The sequence below is a fragment of the Lolium rigidum genome, chromosome 2 (genome assembly GCF_022539505.1).
Source record: "Lolium rigidum isolate FL_2022 chromosome 2, APGP_CSIRO_Lrig_0.1, whole genome shotgun sequence".
Taxonomy (NCBI): domain Eukaryota; kingdom Viridiplantae; phylum Streptophyta; class Magnoliopsida; order Poales; family Poaceae; genus Lolium; species Lolium rigidum.
This window is the reverse complement of record NC_061509.1, coordinates 277,081,276-277,094,044: the sequence shown is the minus strand read 5'-3', so window position 1 is coordinate 277,094,044 and position 12,769 is coordinate 277,081,276. Positions and strand designations below refer to the sequence as shown.

Sequence of the window (12,769 nt, the reverse complement as noted above, 5' to 3'; positions counted from 1 at the left end):
ACTGCGTTTAGCAAATCAGGAAAAAATATCCTAGCCTTTTTCAAGAATCCCCCAGTAGAAAAGTAGCACCGCCAAAACGATGTGCATCTCCTCAAATCAAAATTAACCTATAATGGCTACACCACCTATACTAGTACTACCCATCGCTGAACAAGGGCATGGCCTTATCACAAGACTCCAAGCAAGAAAATTAAAGATAGTATGCTTTCGGTGTTGTAGTGGCATGTAGGACGGTGCCATCTAGTGCCTGCAAGTTCAAAGCTTTCTCCAAGGCGCTCATGGCCGCGCAACGGCGAGAAATAGTAGGCACGCATGCATCCAATTGCTAGACATGAATCAATAGATGTGCATGCCAGAGCTTATCTTACTTCTTGAAGAGAAAAAATGTGACTATCTCTATCCTAATCGTATTGGATGCATTCTTAGAGATCACGTGATTAAACAATGTGCTACCTATATTCTCATTGGACCATCCTTAGATTCTTTTTTTATCTAGACGTTCATTCAAGATAATTATAAAAACCCACCACAATTGTGGCTAGGTTATCAAAAAAAACCACCACGTTTCATTTTGTTGACAGAAAACCACCGATCCGAAGTAAGAGCGTGACAAACTACCACCACTATGTTGTAACACTCGTGCATAGTGAGTTAACCACAGTTATGACATGTTGGGCCTCCTTATCAGGCTGATGCTGCAGTTAACAGCAGGCAAGAGACAAATTTAGGACTTCTTTGTAAATTTCCAAGACCACCTCAAAAAACAAAAATTTCCAGTCACATCATCTTCAAATGCTCCGACGCCGCCACATCTCCGGCAACAAATTACTGCCGCTGGTCTGAAGTGCCACCCGACGGAGACTAACCTGGAGCTCCTCACCACCTACTACGTACTACCCATCGATGAACAAGGGCATGCCCTTATCACAAGAGCTCCAAGCAAGAAAATTAAAGATTTTATGATTTCGGTGTTGTTGCATCACACTACGGGAACCAGTTAAAGTACCAACGGCCAGCACATGCCATCGGTGGTAAAACTTTTCAATTAGTCACCCATCCTTACATGGTTTATTTGAACTCTAACTCCACTTAATCTTATGTCAAATTACACTCATGGTAAAATTTCTCAATTAGTCACCCATCCTCACACTACTCTAGCTCTAGCACGCTTAACTTCTTCGTTTCTTCCAGGTGGAGCTTCCATTAAAAAAAGCGAAGCCTTGTTGATAATAGTACCATATCAATCGAATTAACCCTTAAGCCGTGATAACAAAACTCTTTACTATTTTGAATCCAAACACTTATTTGAGTAAACAAAAATGAATAAGATAAGTAATAATAAATCTTGAAACAATAAAATAAATTTATTTTATTTTTAATTACTTTTTCGCCTGAATACTAAAAGCTAAAAAAACTCATATTTCCATTTTGAATGACGAATCCAAAAAAATTCTAAACGACCATTGGTGCTTCAAATCGGATAGGAAATTTCATGTAGATACATTTTCATATAAAATAACATTTTCATCCGAGGTCGTATGGAACCAGAAAACCCGTTTTACAGATACATGATGTAATTTTGCAAAAAAGGGTCGAATTTTCTTTTGTTAATTTTCCTTAATACTAGATTACATAATACATGGACAACTGGAAGAATTTTATTTTTTTTGTATTTTCTACCGTTTTTTTTTTCAAAACTGAAAAGGCGATATCGATCTACAGGGATGGTGTAGGAAGAAAAAAATCTTTGCACCGGCGGCCACGGCCTTTTTCTGTGCCAAAGGTGGCTGACGGCCTTCTTCGCGGTCTGCCCTGTGTCGACGATCCTAATAAAAAGCCGTCAGCACAGGTTCTAGCCGTCGAACCTTGACGTTTTTCTCTACAAGTTGTTTGCACATGTCTATGTCCGGAACCCGAGGCCCCAGAGTGACAGCAACTGGGATAACCGGAGGGGAAGGATTAGATATGAGGATTACATGTTTTCACGGAGTGTTAATGCTTTGCTCCGGTGCTCTATTAAAATGAGTACCTTAATTTCCAGTAGATTCCCTAGAGGCTCGGCTGCCACCGGCTGGTAGGACAAAAGATGTTGTGCAAGTTTCTCATTGCGAGCACGTACGACAAAATATGGAACACATGCCTATTGATTGATTAGTACTTGGACACCGTTTTATTATTATCCTGCAAATGCCCTACCTTGATTATTACATGAGTTTCTCTCATCCATGCAACGCCCGTTCATCCATCCCCTGTGCCTACGATATTTTAATCCTGCTGTTTACTATAATCACTACTGCTGTCTTTGTTACACTGCTGTCGATATTTCTACTCTGCTACTCCTATAAAACTGTTACTACTGATAAACTCTTGCGAGCAAGTATTTTTCCAGGTGCAGCTGAATTGACAACTCCGCTGTTAAGGCTTACAAATATTCTTTGGCTCCCCTTGTGTCGAATCAATAAATTGGGTTTACTTCCCTCGAAGACTGTTGCGATCCCCTATACTTGTGGGTCATCAAGAGGCGGCCGAAGGGGCTGTGGGCCCCCTCCCCACAAGGCGGCCCGGACAGGCCAGGGCCCGTGCCGGCCTATGGGGGAGGCCCATGGCGGCCCTCCTCGGCTCCTCCTTTTGGCTAGCTCCATCCTCTGGAAAAATAAGATCTTCGGTGTAATTTCCTTCAATTGTTGATCTCCAGAAATATTGCATTCTGACGGTGCTTTTTCCAGCAGAATCCTGACTCCGGTGGATGATCCTCCAATAATCATGAAACATGCAAAATAGATGAAATAACATAAGTATCACCTCTACATATGAAATATATCAATGAATAACGGTAAATTATGATATAAAATAGTGATGCAAAATGGACGTATCACGAAGCTCAGGAATCAAGTCGATTTGATGCTCAATACCTCGCAATGGTGGTAGTCCTGCGGGTACCTCATCCGGAAACACGTCGCCAAATTCCGGCAAAACATTAGAAACACCAAGAGGAAGAGGGGTCATGTGCGTTAGAAACCAAAACCGTACCTGTACAAGAGCACAAGAGGCATGGCTGCAGGGATCCTCACTAAATTCTCTCATGTCTTCTTTGGTGGCTAATGATACTAAGGAATACACTCTCTCACTTTTCGTTATATCACTCACAACATTACAATTATCTCGCCTATCTAAAGATGCATCCTCCAAATTTACTTCAATCTTTTGACGAGACTCATTGACAATTTGCTGTGGTGTCATAGGCTGTAAGTTTATTTTCTTGCCCTTGAACTCCAAGTGATATGTATTGGCACGGCCATTGTGTTGCACAGAACGATCATATAGCAAAGGCCGACCCAATAGTAGGTGACACACCGTTATAGAAACCACATCAAAATCAATGCAATCCTTATACGGTCCAATAGCAAATTCAACACGCACCATGTGGTTTACCTTCATCTCACCATTGTTGCTCAACCACTGAATATAGTATGGATGCGGGTGCGGTATATACTTCAACTTCAGCTTGGTACACAACTCTTTGCTTGCTAAATTGCGGCAACTCCCGCCACCAATAATGACCTTGCAAGCCTTGTCAGGACCAACTAAAGCCTTTGTTTGGAACGAATTGCAGCGCTGAGTAGATGCACTAGGCAACACATTAAGAGCACGCTGCGACACAACAATAGTGCGAGCATCAGACGGATATGCATCTTCACCATCAGTGTCATAGTCATCATCTTCTGGAGCATTAGGATCAACATCATCTCCAGTCTCATACTCATTGTCCTCATTGATAATCATGACTTTGCAGTTAGGACAATCTCTCCAAAAGTGACCTTTGCCACCACATGTATGACAAGCCATATCACGGTTGCACGCGGTAGACACGCTAGAACCACTCGTACTTGCAGCAGATTCAGACTTCTTTGCATTAGACACATTGGAGACCGGCTTGCTAGGCGGAGTAGAGCAAGGGGCGGAGCGTGTCGAAGGCGCCGGCGCCGTAGGTGGGGCCGCGCGGGGTGTGAAGCGCCCAGCTCCTGAAGTTGGACATTTAATCTTTGCTTCGTCAGCCAAACGCGTGATTCAGCTTCTCTTGCATGATGTAGCAACTCATTCATAGTGGTGTAACTGTAATGATGAACAATGCCTTTGATGTCACACTTCAAACTATTGAGAAAACGAGTCATTGTCATATCAAGGGATTCTTTGACACGGCCACGCTGCATGAGCATCTCCATCTCCATGTAGTATTCATCAACAGTCTTCACACCTTGTCTCAATAGGATCAACTTATTAAATATGCTGCGCAAATAATTTGTGGGCACAAAACGCTCAGTCATTGCCGCCTTCATAGCACCCCATGTGATAATAGGCTGTTCACCATCTTCCTCGCGAGCATGAACAAATCGATCCCACCAACGCAAAGCATAACCATCAAATTCAGAAGAAGCAAGCTTTATCTTTCTATCTTCAGTATAATGTGGATGTAAACTCCATAACTTCTCAATCTTGAGCTCCCAAGTGAGGTATTCTTCAACATCAGCTCCTCCTTCAAACTTGGGTATAGAAAACTTGGGTTTACCCAATCCATCTTCGTCATCTTGTCCACGACCATTGCGGCCAAGTGGAGCCCAACCTCGAGGACGATCACCGCGACCAGGGGCTTCATCAGCATCTTCATTTTGTTGTCGATGTTGATTTGTAAGGTTCTCAACAAATATTTGCAAAGTTCGAAGAGTGCGTTGTATATCCGTCATTTGATCTTGCATTGTAGTGACGGTCTCATTAGTAGCATCCAGCTTTTGGGAGATCTCTTGGACCGTCCCATTAAGCACCTCATCCTGAGCGCGGAATTCACGTCGCATCTCATTACGAAGAGCCTCAAACTCCCTCCATGTGATGAGATCTGCAGCACTCTTGTTTTCTTGGTTAACAAGTTTTTGATCACTAGCAGACATCGTTAGTAGATTAGTTCATTAAATCAAAAATATATGGTGGTACTCTCACAACTCACTCAAAAACTTATAAGAAAAGGAAATCTTACCGTTCCAAAGTAAATTAGTGTTGCTTACCACTTGTAGGAACAACTAGTGCACGGATGTAGCGAAGCGAATATCAAGGGTATAAGAACAAATCACAGGGCAAAATAGGGTATATGTGGGGCTGTAGGTGGGCTACCTATTTGCACCAATAACAAGCTCTAGCGCTGACCGTAGACAACCAATGATACTCACACTAGGCGATATAATGGGGCAATGCAACTATATGTAGGAAAGGTTGCAATGCACTAGAGAGATGCTAGCAAAGCTCAACGAGACAGACACAAGATTGCTCAACTATGGGTGCAGCAAAGTAAACTTAGGTCTTCACTTGATTCAACTAGCACTTCACTTTTTCTTTTTGGATTTTTCTTTTGTAACACAGCTATGTAGCTCTTTTTACTTCTTTTCAATTTTTTGTTTATTTTTTGACACAACTCCTTGATAACACGGCCAACAAGGTATGCAAAGCACCAAAACTCTAATGAGCAGCCTGTCGAGCGGTAAAACTAGTGTCTTCTGGGGAAGTTCCTAGTCACTTTAGATCGATAGGCTGTGTCTATGGTTGGGAACAAGCACACTGTACGCTATGTGGACTCGGAGTAACAAAACTGACACTAGACGATGATAGAGACTCAAACCCTAACAATACTAGATGCAACAAAAAGATACGCAAAAACAACTACGAAAAGAAACTTAAACTTGAAATTAGTGCAATCTAAAGCTATGGCACACCCTAACCCTATTTTTTTTGGCTTTTTCTGGATAGGAAACACTCACAACTCAACTATGGGGTGAATTGTGGATGGCTTACCGAGGGAAACTGAGAATCTGATACCAAGATGATAAGGGGTGGCCCGATCTTCTCAGTCAGCAATGGTGGTGATCATGATCACGGGGTGATAGCAGCGGAGGTAACTTGGATGAAGTGGATGATAACTTGTATGACGCAATGAGATCTCTCGATTGGTCTCTGTCGCCAATGCAACAGCTCTCAACCCTGCAAGATATTCGCAACTCCACACACTTGCGCACGTAGCCGCCGACCACGAAGCGGTAAGCTGCAACCGTCTAATTCCCAGTGGAACAGCAGATCACAGAAGACTTTATCAGGATCTACACAATATCAAGCAATATGGTGTAGGGAATTCAATAGTTTTGCAGAGCAAACAACTAAGAACTAGGTTTATCTTAAACGTGGTCTAAAGCAGCTAGGGGGCGTCCTGGGCACTTATATAGGCGTCCGGGACGACCTCTGGTCGAAAAAGTACGAAAATAACCGACCCAGAATAGATCTGGTCGAGACAGACTCGGACACGGCCGGTCTGGGGGCCGGTCGACCGGGCCTGGGACCGGGCTGGCCGGTTCAAACCGGGCCAGGGACCGGGTGGCAACCGGGCTCTGGAATTGTCGCGCAGTAACCCGTCCGGTTGCAGTCAGCGTGGCGCCCGGTTGGCGCCGGGGTGGATCCGGCCTGCCGCCCGGTCGGACCGGGCTAGGGACCGGGCGCGCCGGCGTGGCGGCCTGTCTTACCGGGCGCTAAGCCGGCCTGGACTTCGTCTTCTCCTCTCGCGCATGCCTCCCGCTCCTCCCTCGCGCGTCCATGAGATATCTTCATGTCCAGCTCCTTGTCCAGCTCCACGTCCATCTTCACGTCCAGCTACTCCTCTCCTCCTCGTGCGATGCTTGTCTCCTCTTCATACCTGATGATACATAAGTAATAGGACTTAGGTAGTATAAAGTTCTGATCAATCAAAGTATCGTTTAGGAACAAATTCACCTGTTGTTTAAGTAGCTTCGCACGAGCTCTTGTAATAGGTCCAATCCTAACTTCATTGGACTTGAGCTTCACAGCAGGTTCATCTTCATTTGGTAATGACGAAGGTGGTAATGTGGTAGGGATGTCCTCATCACTTAGGCATCACGCGACTACAAAAGTATGGTGCATTTATCATCCTCACGAATCTTGTGCTTTTTATCAAGACGCCCTTCTCTTTTCATTAACCACTAGCTCGATGGCCCATGACAAATTACACGGCCAGAGCTACTATTGCTAGTACTACTAGTACTCATATTTCATATCACATTTAATGTGTTTCTCAAGTATTGTAATTTGTAAATCAGTCTCGTGGCTAACTCTTACTCAGTTTAATTTGTTCGCGATACATATTAGATGTTAGACGAGACAAGTAGAAGTGTACATAAAATAAATTGTGTCAAACATGTACGTATCTATCAAGGAAGCGTAACGCATTTTTTTTTTTTGCAAAGAAACACTCCATGTAGCTTATGTTACTGGTGCATAGAAACTTGGCATGACAACATGGGATGGTGGCATCGACGAGCAAAAGTGACACCAACGCGATAAGATATTTTAACAAAGCAGGATGGCCAAAGGCCGATAAGTGTGAGGATGCTTGTCCAGACTCTAGTCCTATTCCTGTAGCTGGCTGCCTGGCTGTTGGTCCACACATGGATCGATCGAAATCACTCCACAAAAGTAGCTCAGCTAAAATGACGGGCATCTCCGTAAATCGAAATTAAGCTACACCGCCTGCTAGCCTACTCGTCACTGAACACCGGCATGGCCGAGACTCCAGGCAGGAAAAATAGCTTGTCGTCATCCTGCAAGTTACAAGCGCTCTCTCTACCCAATTTAGATTTGATTCCTCCTTACGCGTCACGCCACTTCAAAAGTGTGTTACCTATATTTGCATTGGATGCATTCTTGGGAATCTTTTGCTTTTTATCTAGACGTTCATTCTTCTCTTTTCATTAAGACCCGCTCAATTTGCACAGCTAGAGGGAATATTGCGATGTGCTGTCACATGTGTTTCTCTCGTATTATAATTTAGCCTTCTCGCTTACTTCTCGATTACACATTAGATGCAAGTTTGTGCATGGAGCATCTGCAATATAGGTTGATAATCGCATGATACACCGGTGTCCAAAAACTGCAAATCTTCGCTCAAGTGATGGAGAAAGTTGACAGGAGAGAGAAAGCCACTTTTTTATTCACACAAGTATTCCGTGAAATCTGCTGAAATGATACAATTGTTTCATATCTTCTGCTTTAGAAATACTCTTAAAATCTAGGCCTAATGATGCCCCAAACGCCACAATTTACTTTGGACAAAACTGTGAATACACTTGCATTTTAAAAAAGCACCCTCAAATAGTGTGCAAAAACATTACTGAATATTTGTAGCGGCCTCACCAAATCAAAATAAGAGCAAGTTACATATTTTATATGTAGAGAATACTCACCTGGGAGCCGAATTGAGTTTCCGAATACTTAAGTTCTTAAAAATCTGAATGATAATCTCCTACTTTTATTTTGTTCAAGGTTGCCCTGTCTCTTTAGAGCCTAATATCATTTTCTTTGCTCAACTGACGCTCTTGCATATGCATAAAAAGTTGCATAGCCATGTGTACTAAAGCTTCGAAGTAGCGTATTCTTCTTTGAATTAAAAAAATATTCGTCTCAACCTTGCATTAGAAAATTATGATAAGAAATCGGGTACACATGGAAAAACTCTGTTTGACTCCCATACTCTTCTTGGTATAATTGCTTTCGAAAAGAGTTATTGTGAGATGTGTATTTCATGGAGTAGTAAATGAATACTTATTGAATGGAGTAAGTTTGTGTGACATGCGAATATAACTTGTACTCGTACGTGCTGCCTAGCATAAACTCATGAAGCTAGGAAGCACTACCACTTGACCGTGTAAATAAGGCAATACACATTGGATGCAGCCTTACACATCACACAACTAGGAAAGTGTGCTACATATATTCTGCATTAGGTGCATCCTTACTCATATTTTGATTTTCATCTAGACCACACCCGGCCCATTCATCGTTTCTCCTTAATTTCTCGATAAATTAGCCCATGCTCTCGTCCCTTTAACTAAACAATAACAAAGCGTAAAACTTTCTAGCGTGTCCTTTCAGACCGATCGAGTGGCGATGGTGCATTCAGATTTGAGAAAAAAAATCGATGGGCCAAACTTCACCAGCCCATGTTTCATCTATTTAAAGCATTGGTTCCCTCTCTCAAGGCAACCTTCAAACACCACATCTCCTCTAGGTACACTAGTCTCGGCTCACACCATCTGCACCCATATTTAGTTGATACATAAAAATGGCCTCCACGAACAGCTGGACCCTCGAGTTGGAGTCGAAGGTGTCCGCTCCACGCAAGTTCCGTGCCATCGCCATGGACTGGCACACTCTGGCACCTAAGCTTGCCCCACACATCGTCGAAAGTGCCCACCACGTTGAGGGAGATGGCGGCGTCGGCAGCGTTCGGCACTACAATTGTGGCTCAGGTACACATACCACACATGTTGTCCGACCGAAATGTTCAAATCTTAACACATAGTTTATCATGCAGCCATTCCCTTCAACGTCATGAAGAAGAAGGTTGAGTTCCTTGATGTGGACAAATGCGAGTGCAGATACACCCTAGAGTGTGACGGTGTTGAGACGTCCACGTGGAGCATCAAGATGAAGCCAACGGCCAACGGTGGGAGTGTGGCGAAGGTGGAATGCACGTCCAAGGGCGTGCAGGATAATGACATGATGCTCAAGGCCAAGGACTCTGCTGCCGAAATGTTCAAGAATGTTGAGGCCTATCTCATTGCCAACCCTGACGCCTACAACTAAGTGACTAAGGAGGGATCATCCAAAATAACGCTACATCTCCGTGATCAAATAAAACTGCTCCAACCTCAGTTGGTATACTAGAGCAAGCTGAGTGTGGACTAAACAAGTTAAATAAAATAAAGGTGGGTGTGAACTTAAGAAGTTAAATAAAAGAAAGCTAGGTGTGAACCTGAGCGTGTTTGTTTGAAGTTGTTGTTGCTTTCTTATGGATCTTACTCATTGTTCTGCACAAGAATAGAGGATGTATCGTCGTAGGCGCATAATCGATCTACCAAGAGCCAAGCAATCATAGTCTGCCGATGAAACCGATATTTAGTAACACAATTCAGCGAACTCGCCTACTTTACGGGGCATGACTACTGACGTTTCACCCCAATGATACCGCAACACCGGCCACCTTAGGCACCGACACATGCCACCGGGTCCTCTTGCGCTCCTGCTGCTATTAAGCAGTCATGGGTTACAGTGTGTGGTCACATTATAAGGAGGCTGAGGCTACTAGAGTCTGTCTCGAATACTACGGTAACCTGTACACCACCTATTACAACTCAGAGTTCAAATATAATCCATCTCGTGCATAATATTCGTAAAAATCTCAACATAACATTTTTAAATAATGAAATAAAGACGGTATTTATCATTTTGATACAGAGGCAAGGAAACGTTCCCCTTTCAAAGATAAAGTAATATGTGTTGGTTCAAGTAAAAGATTGCTAATTTCATCAGTAACTTGGCCAATCCAACCAAGGACTGAATCTTAACAAATTAAAATAGACGCTTCGAAATAGGGTGAAGATGGCCTAAAAAATCACAGTAAAATAGCCCTGTGTACTAGATCTACCAGTGCTCTACCTAAGCGTCCATGCGCCGGGTTCACATGTATGGTGCTACGAAATTTCTTCACCGCCCGTTTTCTGACGTGCTACCGAGGGAATCAGTCAGCTCAACTGTCCACCTCATCAGCCAAAGAAAATAAAAGCATTTCTTTCCTTCAGTTTAGTGGAGTATCCAGCTTTTGTCTGTGACGTTTTCGATCCCTTTAAGCGCTAGCTCAAAAATGGCATTCAAAACTAGCACGCCATTTCCTCAAATGGAAATTAAAGATGCACGAATCAATTAAAGATGTCTCCGGTCCTACGACTAGCTAGAGAGCATCCAAAGAGTGTAGCTTTCGGCTATGTGACATGCAAGACTCAGGCTCTTCTCGCAAATGTTCATGGCCGCACAACTATTCGGTTAGATATGCCCAGCATGAAGCGAATGTCTCTCTATCCAATTCCAATTATATGCATCTAGCTTAGAGCGAGAACAATAGTGTAGCCGGCAACCGGCTATAGTAGTTTGCCACGTCATCTAGAGTCAACTTATAGCTAGCATGTACGATAGTTGGCTATAAAAATGTATGACTTTACAATATATGGTCCACTTTTTAGTCTCACAAAGTGCCTAGAAGAACGTGCTAGAGCTGGCTCTTCATTTTTTTTTTTTTTTCGAAAAAGGGATATGACCCCAGCCTCTGCATCGTGATGATGCACACAACATTTATTAAAACTTCAACATCCAGTAGTAAAGTTTAATACAGATTCATGGATCACACAAGATTGAAACATAAATCAGCATCCTGTAGTCGAGCCCACTTCTCTTCTCTCACCTAATCTCTCTCATCCAACTAAGCAAATATATGATATTTTATGTCTTATATCCTGCTGACTGGATCTTAATGTACTTGCTCTTACACATCACACGCGACTACAAAATTATGCTACATATAGAGAACCAATCTGTGGTTGGATGGTTAGGAGGGGCAGTAGCACTCCCATCCCACCAGAGTTCAAATTTTAGATTTGACAATTCGGTGTCTCATAAAGGCGGAATATTCAGTGGGAGTCGTCGTTCCCATTAACAGCGAGGCGCCTGTGGTAACTTCATCAATCTCAAGACCCGTCGGATCTATTCTTCAACGCAGTCTCTTGAAGGTGCTCATAGGGGTAGGGTGTGCGTGCGTTCATAGGGGTGAGTGTGTGCGTATGTTTGAGCGTCTTTGATTGTACTGTGTTTCGCTAAAAAAAGTATGCTACATATATCACTAGATATGCGCAGCACGAAGCGATGTCTCTCTATCCTATCCCTATTATATGGATCCTTAAACATCACACCACTACAAAAGTATGCTACATAATATATCACTAGATATGCGCAGCACGAAGAGATATATGTCTATCCAATTTCTATTATATGCATCCTTACACATCACACGCGACTACAAAAGTAGGCTACATATATCACTAGATATGCGCATCACGAAGCGATATCTCTCTATCCAATTTCTATTATATGCATCCTTACACATCACGCGTCTACAAAAGTATGCTACATATATCATCCTCACGATTCTTTGGCTTTTTATCTAGACACTCTTTTTGTTAGGAAACACTCCATGTAGCGTATTTTATTAGTGCATAGAAGCATGGTATAACAATAGAGGACCGTGACATCCATCTAAATGGACTCTCTTGCAAAATCATAGGCTCTCATATTAATCATTAGTTTTTACCTTTTTCATGTTTTCTCTACCCATCTTTTCTATGTTTATGCAAAGTGTAAATGCTCAAGGTATCTACTCTTATGCTCATCTCTTGTTCTATATCATTACCCCACTTTTTTGTTATGATTTTTCTACCAAGAGTTAGAGTATTTATTTTAGCCGTACTCAAACTTTTTGGTTTATTTCTACTCTACCTTATTGTTAGCCTTATTATGGTTATCCCTCAAAACACCGATGCTTATTAATTGGCTCTGCTTATATCAAAATGTTCCCTATATCTCCTGCTTTTGAAATACTCTTTACATATGTATGGATCCGTAAATGATGTCCTACTGAACAATCGCTGGAGTTCACTCTTGAAAAATGTGTTAATACGCTTCCATATATGAAGCGACCCTCAATTGAGGTGCCACAAATTTAATCGAAGTTTTTCCTGTGTGTTACCACCATAGTGGTAAATGAATCCTTATTGCATGAAGGCACACATGATGACTAGCTACAAATCATAAAGATACTAGATTTTAATGTGCG

At 42.6% G+C, this 12,769-nt stretch overlaps 1 protein-coding gene across 1 annotated transcript; it reads left to right on the top strand.

The window, feature by feature from the left end:
- The first annotated feature begins 9,104 nt into the window (after nucleotides 1-9,104).
- On the top strand, nucleotides 9,105-9,881 carry LOC124688882 (pathogenesis-related protein 1-like). Its single transcript, XM_047222498.1, has 2 exons — nucleotides 9,105-9,356; nucleotides 9,422-9,881. The coding sequence occupies exons 1-2, from the start codon at nucleotides 9,170-9,172 to the stop codon at nucleotides 9,691-9,693; spliced, it is 459 nt and encodes a 152-aa protein (XP_047078454.1). The 5' UTR covers nucleotides 9,105-9,169; the 3' UTR covers nucleotides 9,694-9,881.
- The last annotated feature ends 2,888 nt before the right edge of the window (nucleotides 9,882-12,769 follow it).